Source organism: Papio anubis, chromosome 2, assembly GCF_008728515.1.
Source record: "Papio anubis isolate 15944 chromosome 2, Panubis1.0, whole genome shotgun sequence".
NCBI lineage: Eukaryota > Metazoa > Chordata > Mammalia > Primates > Cercopithecidae > Papio > Papio anubis.
Window position 1 is genome coordinate 153,565,842 of NC_044977.1, and position 20,374 is coordinate 153,586,215.

The following is a 20,374-nucleotide window of genomic DNA, read 5'->3' on the forward strand; positions in this document are numbered from 1 at the left end:
TGATGTTCCCAGGGTTATGTAGCTTGGGAATGTGGAATGTAGATGCATCTTTGACTCCCAAAGCCTGGACTCTTCTTTTTGCTCTTCTGGGTGGCAGAAAACCCTGGGGTGAAAAAAGTGCCCTGACTAGGAGAAGACAGCAGGAACAAGATTCCCCATCTGAGTAGGTGGTGCACAGATATCCCAACTTGGTCCTGGTCCCTGCTTCATCTACTATTTTTTTTAATGTTTAAAAAATTGTGGTAAACTATACATAACATAAAATTTGCCATTGTAACCATTTTCAAGTGTACAATTCAGTGGCATTAAGTACATTCACATTATTGTGCAACCATCACTACCATTTATCTCTGGAACTTTCTCATCATTCCCAAACTGAGATTCTGTACTCATGAATCAATAACTACTCATTCCCCCTCCTCCGGCCACTGGTAACCACTATTCTACTTTCTGTCTCTGTGAATGGACTATTCTAGGTACAAATGGAATCATACAATATTTCTAGGTATAAGTGGAATAACACAATATTTGTCTTTTTGTGTCTAGTTTATTTCATTTACATAATGTTTTTGCCTTGATCTGAATGTTTGTGTCCCTGCAAAATGGGGTTGAAATCTTGACCCCCAAGGTGATGGTATTGGGAGGTGGGGCTTTTGGGAGGTATGGTTAGGTCATGAAGGTAGAGTCCTCATAATTGGGATTAGTGCGCTTATGAAAGAAACCCCAGAGAGCAAGGTAGCCCCTTCTACTAAGTGAGGGTGCAGTGAGAAGATGACAGCCAGGAAACAGGCCCTCACCAGGCACCGAATCTGCCAATGTCTCTATTTTGGACTTCCCAGCCTCCAGAACTGTGAGAAAAACACTTCTACTATTTATATGCTACCCACTCAATGGTATTTTGTTATAGCAGCCTGAATAGACTAAGACAGTTTTCAAGGTTCATTCATATGTCAGAATTTCCTTCCCTTTTAAAGTTAATATTATATTGTATGGATATACCACATTTTGTTTACCCATTAATCTGTTGATAGACATTTGAATTGTTCCCACTTTTTGGCTATTGTGAATAATGCTATTATGAACATGAGTATATGAATATCTGTTTGAATCCCTGCTTTCAGTTCTTTGGGGTATATACCCAGAAATGGAATTGCTGGATCTTTTGGCAATTCATGTTTAATTTTTTGAGGAACTACCATTGTATCCACAGTAATGGTACCATTTCACATTCCCACCAGCAATGCACAGGAGTTCCAGTTTTCCTGCATGTCCTTGACAATGCTTGCTCCCATAGACATTTGCTTTGGCTGCCTCAAAATGTAGAGCTTGGCAGATTGAGACTGTGGTGGGAAGAAAGCCTTTGCAATGGAAAAAAGAGAAAGAGGGAGGGAGGGCGAAGAGTTGGGGGATGGGAGAGAGAGAGAGTGTGAAAAGGAGCTTTTTTCCCCCACTCTTCCCGGACCCTCATGGGGGCTGCACAGACTCCTAGAACCTTCAAGTAGCAAGACAGAGGTCCCCTCCACCAGCCACAGAGCTCTCCTTACACCTGGCCTCCTATTCCCAGCAACTTTAAGGAAGTATTTTTTTAATTGGCCATGGTTTTATCAAAAGCCTATTAAGTTTTTGCCACAAAAGGATTTTCTTTAAAATAAAAATAAGGGTAAGTATTTGACTGATGTCCCTTGGGAGTGCTTTAGAGAAGAGGAATGAATACTGACATGTCCTATCTTCCCAGATGCAGAATTGTAAAACAAACATAATTGCTTTTCACATGTAAAAGAAAAGTGACTTAGAACATACTAGCATTTTCTTTGCAACGAAAGAGTTTACTTTCAGTGACTAAGCCAGAACTACTAGAGTTGTCAGGCCTAGGGACAGGACACATGGCAAGTGCTTAGCCAGGCTGGCCAGGACTGACCATTTCTGCAAGGAGTCCACAAGAAGGCTCAGGGCAGCCCTTTCCTGCTCCTATCAATTTGAGTTGAGCAACAAACCTTTTGACCAAGTATCAGCTCCATGGCACAACCCACAGTTACGGTGCCCACAAAACAGAATCTCAGCACAGCAACTACTGGCTATGGGAAGCGATCAGAGACTAACATCAGGAGAAAAAATACGTTTTTCAGTCCTGGGTTTCCAAGTTGGCATCCCCAGGGCAAACCAGCAGGTTGGGAGGGTAGGGGCTGGTGGGTGGGGGCTGCGGAGGGAAGGTGGCTGCCATCTGTCTGATCAGACCTGGGGCACACCCAAAGAACTCTCCTAGCTTGGGATCAGGTCAGGAAGAAACCAGGACGGTCCCTTTAGGAGAGTGAGCAGGACTATCTGCCCGGGGGCTGCGCCCGACCCTGCACAGCAGGCCATCAATTGTACCGGAGGCAGGGTGTGGGGAAACCGGGGCAAGTCCAGCCTCTCAGCAAGGCCAGGAAGCCATTCACTTGGATCCTGGATTTTACTAACGGATTAAACGTGGCATTCTCTCCTTCCCCCATCCGTTACAGACCTAAAAATAGCTCGTCCCAGAGGGGCCGGCAGAGGCTCCACCTCTTCTTGAGGTGGGGCGGGGCGGCTGTAGTAGGAGCGGGAGGCACCAGAGACCCCAAGTCACGAGCTGACTGGCGCACCAAGGAGCTCTCTGCCTGCGGCCCCGCACCGGAGTGGGCCGGGCAGGCTCTGCCTCCGCCACAGAGAGCGCCCGGGCTGCGGGGAGCTGGGGAAGCATCCCAGGAACGGCGGGCGGTGAGCATTCCGGGAACTGTCTCTGGGCTGTCTGTGGCGGTGGAGCAAGTCTGGAGGCAGGACGTGGGGCGAGTAGGGGAGCCGCCACCTCGAGACGTCTTCCCGCCGCCCCCGGTTCCGGGCGACCCCACGGTGAGCGGGCCGCGCGGGAAAACTATGCCAGGAATTAGTCCCGGGAGCGGGGCTGGTGGGTAGCTTGGCTGCACTCCTGAGGATCAGGGATTCGGGAGGTTAAACATTAGCCGGGGCGAACTCCCTACCGGGGTGCAGCGGGGCGCAGGGAGCCGGCTGCGTGCGTCCCCATTGCCCAGGGCGCGCCCTTCCGGCCCGGCGCCGCCCTGCACGCCGGCCGCCTCCGCCTGCGCCGAACCGCGGCGCCCGGGGAGGGAAGGACCCGCGCGCCGGGCAGTGAAGGCGGGAGCGGGAATGACGGGATGCCCCAGGTCTTGGCTACACTGGGAAGACGGACTTGGGTTTTTAACTTTTTGTAAAAAGAAAAGTGATTTGGGAGGGCTTGATGATCTGAGTGCCTTAGGTAAAGGAGGATCTTTTAGTAAATAGGTGATTTAAAAACAATAGCATTGGCATCTTTCGTTCCCCTTCTTCCTTTCCTGGGCTGGACCTCAGCAGGAGGCAGACGTGGTATTTTCATCTTGAGGTGGCTGCGAATAAAGTCCACCGAAGACCTGCTCAGTGCAGGACAGGGGTCCAGGAGACGGCAGAGGAGGAGGTCCGAGGGGGCCTGGGCAAGGCCTAGTTCAGGGAGCCCTTCCTGGGGGCCCAGGGCCTAGGCTGCCCCTGCCTGGCCTCCTGGAATTCGATTTCTAACAGGACTTTGGAGAGAATCCTGGGAAGTATGGGGTCTTCTGACTTGGCTTCTCACACCCTCATCTGCAGATAGGGTGGGTGACCTCTCTCTTCTCAGTTGCAGCCCCTAACACCTCTCCACACCCCTCCCGGATGTGAGGACTGGCCAGTGAGAACAACCCCGCTTAGGGAAGGCTGATCCTCCAGTCAAGTGGCTGATAAGGGACCTTTTGTCTGTCTCGGTTAGCACCAAGGGTCTGGAGACACCTACCTCATCTGTCTCGGTCAGCACCAAGGGTCTGGAGACAACTACCTCATTTTGATACTATCTAAATGCCTCATGAAGTTGTATGCTTCAGGTTGGAAACAGAAATCTGAATTCATGTGGGCACCATAACTGTGGGTTGTGCCATGGAGCTGATATTTGGTCAAAAGGTTTGTTGCTCAACTCAAATTGACAGGAGCAGGGAAGGGCTGCCCTGAGCCTTCTTATGGACTCCTTGCAGAGATGGTCAGTCCTGGCCAGCCTGGCTAAGCACTCACAATGTGTCCTGTCCCTAGGCCTGGCAACTCTAGTAGTTCTGGCTTAGTCACTGAAAGTGAACTCCTTCGTGGCAAAGAAAACGCTAGTATGTTCTAAGCTAGTTTTCTTTTACCTGTGAAAAGCAATTATGTTTGTTTTACAGTTCTGCATCTGGGAAGATGGGACATGTCAGTATTCATTCCTCTTCTCTAAAGCACTCCCAAGAGACATCAGTCAAATACCTACCCCTATTTTTATTTTAAAGAAAATCCTTTTGTGGCAAAAACTTAATAGGCTTTTGATAAAACTATGGCCACTTAAAAATATCTCCTTAAAGTTGCTGGGAATAGGAGGCCAGGTGTAAGGAGAGCTCTGTGCCCGGTGGAGGGGACCTCTGTCTTGCTGCTTGAAGGTTCTAGGAGTCTGTGCAGCCCCCATGAGGATCAGGGAAGAGTGGAAAAGGAGAACACAACAGAATCTGAGAATAAGTCTAAGCTCTGCAGTGGTAGTACTTCAGGAGAGCTCCCAGGTCCCTGTTATCTCCGTTGAGGTCTCTGGAGCTCCCTTGCATACTGTGTGTGCATAACCTGTTTGCAAACTGTGCGAAGGTTGCCTTGGCAGCCACAGCAATTAGCATTAATGACACGCCTGAGCTCCCCCAGTGGGCACCGCTGAAGTTAGGTTGGGAGCCAGGTCAGGTTTGTAAATGATTGCCTGGCAGCCACCTTGGAAACTTGGCTCCCTCAAGTTCTCCTCTTGACTGCATTCTTGAGGAAGCAGAAGAGACAATAAGATGGCGATGTTGTTGTTGTCTAGCTGTCAGTTTATGTTTAAAAAAAGATGTTTGGCCAATTTTGAGGAAGTTATTTTTTTTATTTTTTATTTTTTTGAGACGGAGTCTTGCTCTGTCACCCAGGCTGGAGTGCAGTGGCCGGATCTCAGCTCACTGCAAGCTCCTCCTCTCGGGTTCATGCCATTCTCCTGCCTCAGCCTCCCAAGTAGCTGGGACTACAGGCACCCGCCACTTCGCCTGGCTAGTTTTTTGTATTTTTTTAGTAGAGACGGGGTTTCACCGTATTAGCCAGGATGGTCTCGATCTCCTGACCTCATGATCCACCCGTCTCGGCCTCCCAAAGTGCTGGGATTACAGGCTTGAGCCACCGCGCCCGGCCGAGGAAGTTATTTTTGACAGATTATCGGTGGACTGGTTTTAGAGGAACCATAAAGTCTCCAGGGATTGTTTCACAGTGGGATGGCTGTGAGGTGGTGAACAACCTGTCACTGGGAGAGTGCAAAGCAAGGGTGGTAGATGGGTTTTCTATGTTCTAGATGGGTGTGGAATTGTCCCAGGCAGAAACCAACTCTTAACAATGAAGCAAGTTTGAATGTAGCACAAATATTCTTTTGGGTCCTTTATTCATAATATTGGTCTAGGACTGGGAAGTTTCCCAAAACCCTGTCATTATACCTAAAGGTGATTAAACAGCTTCAGTTTTCCTAATGACAGTGAATCATTTCCCCTCTCTCTCTCTTTTTTTTTTTTTTTTGAGAAGAAGTCTCACTCTGTTGCCCAGGCTGGAGTGCAATGGCGCGATCTCGGCTCACTGCAACCTCTGCCTCCCAGGTTGAAGTGATTCTCCTGCCTCAGCCTCTTGAGTACCTGGGACTACAGGCGTGCACCACGACACCCAGCTAATTTTTATATTTTTAGTAGAGACAGAGTTTCACCATGTTGGCCAGGCTGATTTTGAACTCCTGACCTCAGGCCATCTGTCCACCTTGGCCTCCCGAAATGCTGGGATTAGAGGCATGAGCCATTGCTCCCAGTTGACAGTGAGTCATTTCTACCTTGTGTTTCTATTCCCAGATGTGGGAAAAGCAGTCTGCTCAAAATTCAGTCTGGATAAAGCACGATGTCCTTGCCCCTAGGGTGTATGGTTTCCAGGTAACATGCAACACTCTCATTCGGCTTTTTGTCTGCCTATCCTAGTCAGGACGCAAGCTGTGGAGCTGAGTCGGGTTCAGACAAGCCCTGCTGAAATACAGGGAGAATTTAGAATCTCCAGCACTAACCCTGTCGTGATTTGCTGTGAACTCTGTCAGTGCTTGTACTTTGGTCAAGAAAACTCAGGTATTGTAATTTCCATAATGAGAAATAATTGGTATGTCATCATCATCATTATTATCATTATTAAGAGTTTGGCATAATTCGGCCGGGCGCGGTGGCTCAAGCCTGTAATCCCAGCACTTTGGGAGGCCGAGGCGGGTGGATCACGAGGTCAGGAGATCGAGACCATCCTGGCTAACATGGTGAAACCCCGTCTCTACTAAAAATACAAAAAAATAGCCGGGCGAGGTGGCGGGCGCCTGTAGTCCCAGCTACTCGGAGGCTGAGGCGGGAGAATGGCGTGAACCCAGGAGGCGGAGCTTGCAGTGAGCCGAGATCGCGCCACTGCACTCCAGCCTGGGCGACACAGCGAGACTCCGTCTCAAAAAAAAAAAAAAAAAAAAAAAAGAGTTTGGCATAATTGAAAAGCTCTGGAGTCAGGCAGAACTTGGCTTGAATCTTGGCTTCGTTATTAGTAGCTAAGTGAGCAGGGCCCTTAGCTTCTCTGAGCCTCAGTTTCTACATCTGTGAGATGAGACAAACCATAGCCATCTACAAGGCTATATGAGTTTAGAATTAGTACTTTTAAAGGCTGGCACAGTGCCTGGCATATAGATGTTTGAAAAATGTTAACTATTATACTATCATCATATCATAATCATCTTCAAGTTCCACAGTGCTGCTCCATCTTTATTTATTTGTTTATTTATTTATATTTTTTTTGAGACAGTGTTTTGCTCTTGTTGCTCAGGCTGGAGTGCAATGACACAGTCTTGGCTCACGGCTCACTGCAACCTCCACCTCCCGAGTTTGAGCAATTCTCCTGCCTCAGCCTTCCAAGTAACTGGGATTACAGGCACCCACCACCACGCCCAGATAATTTTTGTATTTTCAGTAGAGACGGGGTTTCACCCTGTTGGCCAGGCTGGTCTTGAACTCCTGACCTCCGGTGATCCACCTGCCTCAGCCTCCCAAAATGCTGGGATTACAGGTGTGAGCCACCGCGCCTGGCCCTGCTCTGTCTTATAATGCTAGAGCTCTTAGGACATCTAAGAATTGGACCCTTAGGGTTCTAGAAAAAGACATGAGTAATACTTTTAAGGTGCATTAAAACCTCATGAACTCAGACCCCTAATTCTGTGTAGCTGGGAGTGGGGCTGCCACCTTCTGTGTTTATGGAGTACGCTCAGAGTGTAAGTGTGAAGGTTTCAGGGCTGCTCAGGAAGCAAGCTCCAACACTGAGGCCATATCTTGACAGTCAGCGTGGGCACTGCGACTTCTCACTGATATGCCTGATTCCACCTGCCAGGGCTCCTGCACTCTCAGCTCTTATTGGTAGCCCATGGGATTAAACTATGGATGCAGATGGTCAACAAATCAGCATTTACTAAGTCTGAATGGCATTTCCCTCCAACGAGTCTGAATGAGGGATTCCTAACTCAGCTTTTACTCTTTATCCTAATTCTTGGCAGTCCATAGTCCCATTTATTCAAGACCCTAAGAATATAGAATTTTAAGTCAGATATTCTGAGATTTCAACAATTTTGCTCAGTTCAGTAGCAATCTGGGTGCCAGGTAATGGGCTGGGGACGGGGATACAGCAGATATGAATAAGCCATGGTCTCAGCCCCTGTAAAGTTCATAGCCAGGGGAGTGGGGGAGGAAGGAGACAGAAGTGTCCTGGTATGGGCCCCTCCTTGGTGTTCCCAGAGAACCCTTTCCCAGCTCCTGTCTTGGCACTTGCCACTCTGTGGGTTAATTTCTGTGTATTTTTCTGTCTCTCTGGAGAAAAAAACTTTGGAGCCAGACACTATCACTTACTAGTTGTGTGATTGTGGGAAAGTCATTTCCCCTCTTTGTTTCCTCTCTTTGTTCACTCTCTGTTTCTTCATCTGCATAATAGGTTGTTGTGAGAATTAAGTGGGATAATATGTATAAAGCCTTAGCACTGAGTATGGAAAATAATAGAATTCCAGAAATGTGAACTATTTTTATTAACAACAGTAGGGATAGTTGCCCAGGTCATCATTGATCCCAAGCGCCAGTCGTGATGCCTGGCACTTAGTACGGCCTCAGGAATCATTTGTTGATGGGATGGAGATATGAATGTTGCAGAGACACCCTAACAGACCAAAGTGTATGCTCTGTACTCTGGAAGCCCAGGGGAGGGGCAGGGAACTTTGACTGTGAGCCTAGCAGGGATTTATGGTGGTAATCATTTATTTATTTATTTATTTATGTATTGTGGGAAGTTTGTTTTTTATTTTTATACTTTAAGTTCTAGGGTACATGTGCACGACATGCAGGTTTGTTACATATGTATGCATGTGCCATGTTGGTTTGCTGCACCCATTAACTCTTCATTTACATTAGGTATTTCTCCTAATGCTGTCCCTCCCCTCTCCCCCCACCCCACAACAGGTCCTGGTGTGTGATGTTCCCCACCCTGTGTCCAAGTGTTCTCATTGTTCTATTCCCACCTATGAGTGAGAACAGGCGGTGTTTGGTTTTCTGTCCTTGCGATAGTTTGCTCAGAATGATGGTTTCCAGCAAGGACTTCATGACTAAAACACCAAAAGCAATGGCAACAAAAGCCAAAATAGACAAATGGGATCTGTTTATTTTAGTTTTAATTTTACTTTAAGTTCTGGGATACATGTGCAGAATGTGCAGGTTTGTTACATAGGTATATATGTACCATGGTGTTATCAACCCGTCATCTAGGTTTTAAGCCCCGCATGCATTAGGTATTTGTCCTAAAGCTCTCCCTCCCCTTGTCCCCCACCCCGCAAAAGGCCCAGGTGTGTGATGTTTCCTCCTTGTGTCCGTGTGTTCTCATTGTTCAACTCCTACTTATGATTGAGAACATGTGGTATTTGGTTTTCTGTTCCTGTGTTAATTTGCTGAGAATGATGGTTTCCAGCTGCATCCATGTCTCTGCAAAGTACCTGAACTCATTCTTTTTCGTGGCTGTGTAGTATTCCATGGTGTATATGTCCCATATTTTCTTTATCCCATCTGCCATTAATGGGCATTTGGGTTGGTTCCGAGTCTTGGCTATTGTGAATAGTGTTGCAATAAATATGTGTGTGCATGTGTCTTTATAGTGGAATGATTTATAATCCTTTGGGTATATATCCAGTAGTGGTATTGCTGGGTCAATTTGTATTTCTGGTTCTAGATCCTTGAGGAATCGCCATACTGTCTTCCATAATGGCTGAACTAATTTACACTCCCATTTGGAGGTAATCATTTGTTAGCAGGGCCTTGAAACATGCATCGACCTTTAGTTGGAACACAAGGAGGTGGCAAAGGACCATCTATACCAAGAGGCAGCATAGAATAGGGGTTAGGAGCCCAGACTGGAGTCAAGCTGCCTGGGTGTGAATCTTACCTCTGGATCTTGGGCAAGCTTCTTTATTTCTCTGTGGCTTAGATGATAATAGTACCTCCTCAAGGGCTTGTCCTGAGAAATATGAGTGCTTCTTTGTAAAGCTTTTAAAAACAGTGCTTATACATAAAATAAACAGCCCAGAGGTATGAAAGTGTGGAAGGCAAGTAATATGGTTACATGGGAGATGCAGCTAGAAAGGCAGGTTTGGAAACAGTTCATCAAAGTCTTTGAATATCACTCAGTGTATTTGGAATTAGCCAACAAGGAACACAAAATCCATTCCTCTGTGGCTGGAGCTCAATAGTGGTTTCCCACTTTAAGCAGGGCCTGCACTCTCAGGTTTGCCACGATCCCTAATGTTTCCTAATCCAGCACTCCACAGATTTAGTGATTCTAAATCAGTAAGTCTGGGGATCTGCATTTCTAACAAATTCCCAGGTGATGCTGATGCTGCTGGTCCAGAGACCACACTTTGAGAACCACTGCCTTATTGTCTCTTGGACACTAAGATGGCGAATGAGTTGCCGTTTATCATCATGCATGTACTGTGGTTTCTTTCACATCTGCTACATTTTGTGCATTTAATGTTACTTTTCTGGCCCTGGTGGAACTTGGGTTTGCAATTCCTGGCACAGTCAGTATGGAATGGTTGGGTATAAGACCACAAGAGACTGAGGGGCTACAGAGACAGAGATTTGGGGGTGACTGAGGCTCAGCCTAGAGCAAGCCTATAGTAGCCGAAGCTGTGAGCTCATTCCTAGGGATAGCGTGCAGGGAGAAATGGGTTGCAGGTGGAGAGCAGAATATCAAGGGGGCACTGGCACACCCTGTCATAAAAGAAAGGGGAAAGAATAGTTACTGTTTAAGGAACAGCATTCAAACAGGTAGGAGGAGAGATGAGAGAGAGAGAGTGGCTGATGGAGAGTTCTTGACTTTATTATTAGAGAGAGGACTGTTGGCAAACATCTGAGGCCAAAGCTTAAATAGTTAAACAGTACAGTTCTCAGGTGAGCTCACCTGAAAGCTGGGACATCAGGAAGCAGGTGTCTTATTACCCTTGCCCACAGCATGCCTGGTAACCTGCTGTTGCTCTGAGGCACAGCTTGTTGTGAGCAGTCGTCTCTGAGGCTCTGGTGGCACAGTTGCAGCTTTGGAGCTAAGCATGGTGAGTATCATGTCACCTAACTCCTTTTTTTTTTTCCCTCATAACATGGCAGAAATGTGCTAGTCTTCTCATGGCCATGGTGGGGGGCTTAGGTCTGGCTGGTTTTCTTTTTGGAGTACTTGCTGGGAAAGAGATTCTGAGAAAGGGAAGGATAGAGCTGAAACTGAAAAGGTGGGCTAGTGGCATCCTGTAGGCAGTCTCAAGACCAGGCTAAGCAGTTTGCATTTGGTACAGTGGGAATAAGGAGCCGTGCTGAGCTCCAGGGTGGGGAGCAGCTGTGTGGTTAGTATAGCTCCATAGCCCAGGACCTGAGCTTAGGCAGGACCCACATAGGCATACTATAAATGAGGAGTGAGTAAATGGATGAATTGGAGGTTTAAGGGATAAAGGATGATAATCTGATCAAAGCAAAATTTTAGGAGGAATAGCCCCAAGAATCAATGTTGAGTGGTTCAAAGTCCGTAAGCTTTGGTGCCAGATGAACCTACAATTACACTTCAAATCTGGCCTCCTGTTTTCATCCATTTTGTACTCTCCAACAGAGTAACACAGACTGGGTAATTTATAAAGAAAAGAAATAAATTTCTCACAGTTCTGGAAGCTTGAAGTCCAATGTCAAGTCCAATATCAAGTCCAATATCGAGCTTGAAGTCCAATATTGGGCAAGGGCCTTCATGCAGCATCATCTCTTGGTGGAGAGTGGAAGGTCAAGAAAGCACAAGAGCAAGAGGGAAAGGGACCGAATTCCTCCTTTCATCAGGAACCTACTCCTGTGATAACTAACTCACTCCTACAATAATGACATTCATCCATTCATGAGGGCAGAGTCTTCGTGACTTAATCACCTCTTAAAGGTACCATCTCTCAACACTGCTGCATTGGGGATTGAGTTTTCAACATATGACCTTTGAGGGATGCCAAATTTGTAAAATGAGAATAATAATACCTGTTTGTAGGTTTGTATTAGGAGTTTGTATCTAGCACAGAGGGTGGCACTCTCTGCAGAGTTGCCAGTGTTATCACTGAGCACCTTCCCCTTGCATCTTCTCCAAGTCTCATAGCACCCTGTGAGGTAGGCAGGGCTGGCCTGTCACTGCCTTTCACAGAAGAAGACAGAAGAAGACAGTGGCCCCCAGCCTAGTCCTACCATTTTTTAAAGGCCTTCTTACTTCTGAAGCTGATTACTTCTTTGACTTTCTGTTGCACTTTTTAAAGTCTGAATCATGGACCAGGTGCGGTGGCTCATGCCTGTAATCCCAGCTCTTTGGGAGGCCGAGGTGGGTGGATCACGAGGTCAGGAGTTTGAGACCAGCCTGACCAACATAGTGAAACCTTGTCTCTACTAAAAATACAAAAAATTAGCCGGGTGTGGTGGAGGGCGCCTGTAATCCCAGCTACTCTGGAGGCTGAGGCAGGAGAATTGCGTGAACCCGGGAGGTGGAGGTTGCAGTGAGTCGAGATTGCGCCATTGCATTTCAGCCCGGGTGACAGTTCAAAACAGTCTCTCAAAAAAAAAAAAAAAAAAAAAAAAAAAAAGAAAGAAGACTGAATGATGTAATCTCGAAAGGACTTGATTAAATAAGGTAAAATGTTCCTCTTGTTGCCTTAGTCAGATTCTCACTTATGCAAGAACTGAAGTTCTATGTTTGCTTTTAAAAAATAATAAAAGTGATAGAAGATGGTAAGAACTTTGAATAGTACAGAGAGGCAGAAAGTGAAAAATAAAAGTCCTCTAATCTCCATTCTCACTTCCCAGAGGCAGCCATTGCTAATAGCTTCTTGTCTATCTTTCCAGAAACAGTCTATGCTTATGAAATAATATACATAAATGAATCATATATATGAATTATAAATGAGCATATTTTATTCGTTATAAAACTAATTATAACAAATATGAGTCTTTTCATATGTATGTGTGTGTGTGGGTATATATGTGTGTGTATATATATGTGTGTGTGTATATATGTGTATATATGTGTGTATATGTGTGTATATATGTGTGTGTATATATATGTGTGTGTGTGTACAAATATGTGTGTGTGTGTATATATATATAGACTCTCCATGTCTGTGGATTCTGCATCTGCAGATACAACAAACTGCGGATCAAAAATATTTGGAAAAAAAAAGGATAGTTTCTTCTGTACTGAACATGTACAGACTTTTTTTCTTGTCATTATTCCTAAATAATTAAGTATAACAGCTATTTTTATAGCATTTACATTGTATTAGGTATTATAAATAATCTAGAGATGATTTAAAGTTTATGGGAGAATGTGCATAGTATATGCAAATACTGTACCATTTTATATAAGCAATTTGAGCATCTGTAGATTTTGGTATCTGAGGAGGGTCCTGGAACGAATCCCTCATGGACACTGAGAGGCGACTGAATATGTATGTACATATATAATGATCATCATTGGTCTGTGAAGGCCTATTTACCTGTCTATCTGACCATCACCACCCACACACCATCCATCTATTCATTTATTTGTCCCCATTCCACACTCCCGTTTCCCTCCCTCCTCTCATAGACAACCATTCTAATATGATATATATCTTTCACTTTGGTGAGTTATTAAATATGATTATATTAATGTCATTAAAACACAAATAGAGGTATATATGCGTATTTTGTGTGTGTTTACATATATATCTCTCAGAGATTATAATTTCGTATCAGTACGTATAAGTCTGCTTTATACCAATCGATAGCTGCATAATATTCCATTGCCTAGAGATACATTGTACTTTGCTTTCTTCTACTTTTTCTTGTACTTTGCTTGTATAAAAGATACTACAATGACAATTTTTTCACAAGTACCTTTGTACATATGAGTTTGTCTGTAGCGTAATTATAATTTTTAGTAGTGGAATGTTCAAAATTCCCATTGATATTGTCAAATTCCTCTTCAGAGAGAACAGTTCATATGCTCACCAAGAGTTTTGAGAGTAGAATCTGAGTCTTGGCAAACAAACTGGAGATCTTTTTACTTAACTGTTAAGTTAAAAAAGCCCATGATGGATTGAGCGTCACGTGGCAGACTCCGTGACTCCCTTAAGTCCCTCTTGACAGGGGTGGACATCATTTCACTCACATTCCAGGAGAGAGAACTTAGTCATATGATCACATGTTATTGCTGGAGAAGCTGGGAAAGGTAGTTCACTCGTGTTCTACTAGAATCCTGTAGTTACAGGAGAAAGAGAAGACAGGGTAGATATTAGGTACCTTGGTCACTCACAGCAAGTTATTGGACTTTATCCTGATATAAAAATAGGGTTGCAGAAGGACCCATTTCTAAATTTAATAGCCACCTGCTGACAAAGGCCTTTGCCATGCACTCCTGCAGTGGAGGTGGGCTTTGCAGAGGGGGCTCACTGAGGACCTGCTGTGTACCAGGCACTAGGCTGGGTGCTTCACTTGCCTCATTCCTCACCACACGCCTACACAGTGGGCCCCATGTTCCTCCTTAGACCCAGGAGGCTTAAAGATGTGCAGGGACTTGCCCAAGGCAGAACATTCGAATTCACATCTGTGTGATTGCAAAGCCCACATTTTCTTTCCACAGCTCTGGCCATGTCAGCACACACCATGAATGCTACAGCTGCTGCAACGGCACCTCACTTTGCCCCGCTTAGGCCCTTGCTGGCCAGATATACAGTATGTGCAGCCACACACACCTCACCTAACTTGGACTCTCTTCTCATTTTCCAGGCCTTCTCTCAGCTCCTTGGCCTACTGCCGTGGTCTTGGTGCCACCCTCCTCTGGTGGTCAGCTCAGGGCTTCCTCTGCCCATGCAGTCCCCAGCTGCCACTGCTGAGGGCCTCAGCGGCCCCCTCTTTGGGGCCTACACGTTCCCCACCTTCAAGTTTCAGCCTCGCCATGATAGCATGGACTGGAGGCGCATTAGCACCCTGGATGTAGACCGCGTGGCCCGGGAGCTGGATGTGGCCACTCTGCAGGAGAACATTGCTGGCATCACCTTCTGCAACTTGGACCGGGAGGTATGCAACCGCTGTGGGCAGCCTGTGGACCCGGCACTGCTCAAGGTGCTGCGCCTGGCACAGCTCATCATCGAGTACCTGCTGCACTGCCAGGATTGCCTGAGTGCCAGCATTGCCCAGCTGGAGGCACGGCTGCAGACCAGCCTGGGCCAGCAGCAGCGTGGTCAGCAGGAGCTGGGCCGCCAGGCTGACGAGCTCAAGGGTGTGCGGGAGGAGAGCCGCCGGCGTCGCAAGATGATCAGCACCCTGCAGCAGCTGCTAATGCAGACAGGCGCCCACAGCTACCACACGGTGAGGAATCTCCACCAGGCAGGCAGGGTGGGAGGGCTGTGCGCCCCAGCCACTGGGCAGCTGTTGCCACTGGGCAGCACTGCTGGGGCCACAAGGCTGCTGGGGGCTGTTCTCACTGGTTAGGAGCAGATTTCAGAGATGCTGCTCGTGGCCAGAGAGCCTGGGGGTGTCTCATTAGGTTCTACAGTGTGTGTGTGTGTGTGTGTGTGTAGACTGTACATGTGTTGGAGGTGTGTGTGTTTATGGAGAGGGTGCATGTCTAGTGTTTGTATATGCATGAATGTATGGAGAGTGTGTGTGTGTTTGTAAATGGTGTGAATATGTGTGTGTGTTTAATGTGTGTGTATGTGAATACTTGAGGGTACCTCTGTGTGTATGTAGGGTGTGTGATGTGTAATGTGTGCTCGTACTATATTATAAAGGATACAACTCTGGAGCATGTATAAAAAGGTGTATTAATAGTGTTTGTGACCAAGAAGCAGCTTCTCTGCTCCTTCTGGAATCTCCGCCTGGTTCAGCCCACCTGCCTCCGCTTCTGCTTCTACCATGTTCATCAGGGTGACCCAGAAGTCCTACAAGGTGCCACCTCTGGCCCCCGGGCCTTTAGCAGCTGCTCCTACATGAGTAGGCCCAGTGCCTGCATTGGCTCCTTGAGCTTCTCCTGAGTGGGCAGCAGCAGCTTCTGGGTTGGCCTGGGTGGAGGCTGTGGTGGGGCCAGTGGCATGGTAGGCATCACTGCCATCACAGTCAACCAGAGCCTGCTGAGCCCCCTTAACCTGGAGATGGACCCCAACATCCAGGCCATGTACACCCAGGAGAAAGAGCAGATCAAGACCCTCAGCAACAAGTTTGCCTCCTTCATCGACAAGGTGCGGTTCCTGGAACAGCAGAACAAGATACTGGAGACCAAGTGGAGCCTCCTGCAGCAGCAGAAGACGGCTCAGAGTCAACTCGGTCAACATGTTCGAGAGCTACATCAACAACCTTAGGCGGCAGCTGGAGACTCTGGGCCAGGAGAAGCTGAAGCTGGAGGCAGAGCTTGGCAACATGCAGGGCCTTATGGAGGGCTTCAAGAACAAGTATGAGGATGAGATCAATAAGTGTACAGAGATGGAGAATGAATTTGTCCTCATCAAAAGGATGTGGATGAAGGTTATGTGAACAAGGTCGAGCTGGAGTCTCGCTTGGAAGGGCTGACTGACGAGATCAACTTCCTCAGGCGGCTGTACGAAGAGGAGATCCAGGAGCTGCAGTCCCAGATCTTGGACATGCCCGTGGTGCTGTCCGTGGACAGCAGCCGCTCCCTGACATGGACAGCATCATCGCTGAGGTCAAGGCGCAGTACAAGGAGATCGCCAACCGCAGCTGGGCTAAGGCTGAGAGCATGTACCAGATCAAGTATGAGGAGTTGCAAATGCTGGCTGGGAAACACAGGGATGACCTGCAGCGTACAAAGACTGAGATCTCCGAGATGAACCAGAGTATCAGCCAGCTCCAGGCTGAGATTGAGGGCCTCAAAGTCCAGAGGGCATCGCAGATGCCAAGCAGTGTGGGGAGCTGGCTATTAAGGATGCCAACACCAAGCTCTCTGAGCTGGAGGCCACCCTGCAGCGGACCAAGCAGGACATGGCGCTGCAACTGCATGAGTACCAGGAGCTGATGAATGTCAAGCTAGCCCTGGACATCGAGATCGCCACCTACTGGAAGCTGCTGGAGGGTGAGGAGAACCGGCTGGAGTCTGGGATGCAGAACAGGAGTATCCATACAAAGACCACCAGCAGCTATGCAGGTGGTCTGAGCTCAGCCTATAGGGACCTCAACAAGCCCTGGCCTCAGCTACGGCCTGGGCTCCAGCTTTGGCTCTGGTGCAGGCTCCAGCTCCTTCAGCTGCACCAGCTCCACCAGGGCCACTGTGGTTGTGAAGAAGATAGAGACTCGCGATGGGAAGCTGGTGTCCGAGTCCTCTGACGTCCTGCCCAAGTGAACAGCTGCGGCAGCCCCTCTCAGCCTGCCCCTCCTGTGGCTGCCCCAGAGCCCGGGATGATGGTGGGAGGCTGCTGTGCAGGGTAGCACAGGGAATGGGAGACACACCTGAGGCTCAGCCCTAGCCCTCAACCCACCAGTGGGGGAGTTTACTGCTTAGGGACCCCACTTGCCCATGCCCATGCCTCCAGCTACAAAACAATTCAATAGCTTTTCTTTTTTTTTTTTTTTTTTGGTCCAAAATAAAACCTCAGCTATCTCTGCCAAACAAACAAACAAACAAAAAACAAAAAAATAGTGTTTGTGTGTGTGTGAATGAATGAATGAAGGGTATATATGTGAGTAAGAGTGTGTTATATACTTATGGAGAGTGTGTAAGGATGCGTATGTAAAAGAAGGATGTATATGTGTCTAAGAGTGTGTTTATAGAGGGTGTGAGTGCGTGCACATTTATGTATGATGGAGGATTTGTATGTGTATGTAGAGGAGTGTGTTGTGTAAAGGTGTGTGTGTGTGTTTATGTGTTGAATCTATGTGTGACAAGGGATTGGTGGAGCCAGGCCTATTCTGGAATACTGACTCCATTATACTACTAAGTGACAGTTCATTTCCCAAAGCAGCATGAGCATTTGAATGTGTCTCCGCGGAAGTATGGATTGGGGACGTTTTTCCTTTAATAAAAATTGTCATGGCGGCTAGGCCCTGTGCCAGGCTCTGAGGATGTGGGCACAAGTCATGCTGGTTCAGGTTTTTAAGACATTCATAGTTTGTGGATGGGTGGGTTACCTATTTCTGCTCATAACACTTCTGACACCAAATGTGTGTTTTTTTTCCTTACACCAACCAATTCTCTAATGCCAGCTGGGTGCCCTTCATTTCAATTCTGACACTATCTACCTGCAGTCAGCATCGGATCCCATGAGTTAAGGAGTTAAGGGATCAGTCCCATAAGACTGGTCCACTTCAGATACCCAGGCCTCCTGTACTTCTAACTGGCCACAAATTGAGGGTTCCTGTAACTCCATCCTGAGGTTCAATAATTTGCTAGAAGGGTTCACAAAACTCAGGAAGAAGACACTTTATTACCAGTTTGTTATAAGGATAGAAGTCAGAATAGTCAAATGGAAGAGATGCACTGAGGACAAGAGAGTATAAGGTATGGGAGAAGGGACTCAGAACTTCTCTGCCCTTTCTGGGTGTGCCAACTCCTAGCACCTCAGTATTTACCCATCTGGAAACTCTCTAAATCCCATCATTTAGGGGTTTTATGGAGATTCCACCAAGCATGCATAATTGATTAAATCATTGGCCATGGCTTAGTAGTCCAGCCCCTCTTCCCTCCCTGGGGGCTGGAGGGTGGGGCTGAAAGTTCCAACCCTCTCCCCATGCCTTGGTCTTTCTGGTGACCAACCCCCATCCTGGGAGGATTAGCTGAGCCCAGCATCCTTTGGCTGTTGAGCCAAAGGAAAAAAGGATGGGGGTTGGTCACCAGAAAGTCATTTGTGGGGTGGGGCAGAAGGTGCCCAGCCACCAGTCCTTTCATTAGCATACAAAAAACACTGTTTTAGTAAGTTTAGTGTTGCTATAAAGGAATACCAGAAGCTGGTAATTTATAAAGAAAAGAGGTTATTTGACTCACAGTTCTGCTGGCTGGAAGGTTCAAGACTGGGCACCTGGTGAGGGCCTCTGGCTGCTTTCACTCCTGGTGGAAGGTGAAGGGGAGCTGGCCTATGCAGAGCTCATGGCAAGAGCGGAAGTAAGGGGAGAGGGAGGTGCCAAGCTCTTTCTAACAACCAGCTCTGTCAAACTAATAAGAATGAGAACTCCCTCACCTTCAAGGGAGGGCATTAATCTGTATATGAGGGATCTGCCCCATGACCCAGATGCCTCCCACTAGGCCCCACCTCTCAACACTGCCACATTGGAGATTAAATTTCAACATGAGATTTGGAAGGAACAAACATTCAAACTATAGTAGATGCTCTTATTACTCTGGAGATTCCAAAGATCTCAGAATCTCTTGTGTCATGAACTGGGGACTAAGACCAAATATTATCACAAAAGATGCTTTTATCACCCTTATCACTCTGAAGATTTTAAGTCAAGGGTGTCCAATCTTTTGGCTTCCCTGGGCCACACTGGAAGAAGAAGAATTGTCTTGAGCCTCACATAAAATACACTAACAATGATAGCTGATGAGCTAAAAAAAAAAAAAAAAAAAAATTCCTAAAAATCTCACAATGTTTTAAGAAAGTTTACAAATTTGTGCTGTTCTGGGCCACATATGGCCTATGGGCTGCAGGTTAAACAAGCTTGTTTTAAGTGTTTTAGGAGCTCCCTGCCAGAAACTAGGAACAAAGACCAAATTTACATTTTTTTTTTTTTTTTTTTGAGACAGGGTCTCACTCTGTCACCCAGGCTGCAGTCTGATCATGGCTCACTGCAGCCTTAACCTCCTAGGCTCAGGTAATCCCCCCACCTCAGCCTCCTGAGTAGTTAGGACTATAAGCATCTACCACCATGTTTGGCTAATTTTTTGTAGAGACAGGGTTTCTCCAGGTTGCCCAGGCTAGTCTCGAACTCCTGGGCTCAAGTGATCCACCCACCACAGCCTCCCAAAGTTCTAGGATTTTAAGTGTCAGCCACTGTGCCCAGCCTACATTCTTATTGTATCACAATATCACAGTGGGACAGAAGGAATCGTTACGATATATTATTAATTGATAACAAATTGATGTGATTGATATGATGTTTATGATTAAAAGGGTCAGAACCCTTTTAGTAGTAAGGCCTGTGGACACACCTGGTTGCTAGGAAGGTTGGGACATAGAGTGTTTATTCTCATTGGCCACAGGACTTACTATTGCCAAGGAAGAAAAGGAAAATGGGTATTGGGGGACAACTGGCAATTCCTGTCATAATTGTCTGCAAAGATAGCAAATAATCTGCCTATGGATTAACTAGCAATGGCAGCCTCCAAAGCTGTGTTGAGAAGAATTCTGAAATTTTACAGTGAGAAGATGATGTAGATAGATTGCTTATGTCTGAAATGTCTTAGGAGAGGGATGTGGAATTACAGATGCTGTTTATCTGCTAACCCCTGCCTCTGGTGGTTCTCTACTCTGGGGTGAGACATAGACATTGGCATATTTAAAAAAATTTTTATTATGGAAAATTTCAAGCATATACAGTAGTAGAGAGAATCATTTAATGAACCTTTATCTATGCACTAACAGTATCAACCCGTGGCCACTGTTGTTGCGTCTCTTCCCCTGCACACTTTCTCCCACTTCTGGATTATTTTGAAGCATATTAGCAATATGATTTTATTTGTAATATTTCAATATCTCTATTTGTGT

At 46.6% G+C, this 20,374-nt stretch overlaps 1 protein-coding gene and 1 pseudogene across 11 annotated transcripts in view; both read left to right on the plus strand.

The window, feature by feature from the left end:
* The first annotated feature begins 2,218 nt into the window (after window positions 1-2,218).
* DZIP1L (DAZ interacting zinc finger protein 1 like) overlaps window positions 2,219-20,374 on the plus strand; it is a 55,554-nt gene continuing 37,398 nt past the window's right edge. For 4 of the 11 annotated variants that reach the window (XM_021934831.2, XM_021934833.2, XM_021934835.2 and 1 more), the window contains exons 1-2: window positions 2,358-2,868; window positions 14,451-15,032. In XM_021934831.2, coding sequence (XP_021790523.2) covers window positions 14,532-15,032 — 501 coding nt within the window. In that variant the 5' untranslated portion in view covers window positions 2,358-2,868; window positions 14,451-14,531. Of the gene's footprint in view, window positions 2,869-5,796; window positions 6,198-14,450; window positions 15,033-20,374 lie in introns of those variants that run through there. The other 7 variants (XR_004182277.1, XM_031663731.1, XM_009201647.4 and 4 more) reach the window with 6 other exon arrangements.
* On the plus strand, window positions 15,039-19,218 carry LOC116273829 (annotated as a pseudogene).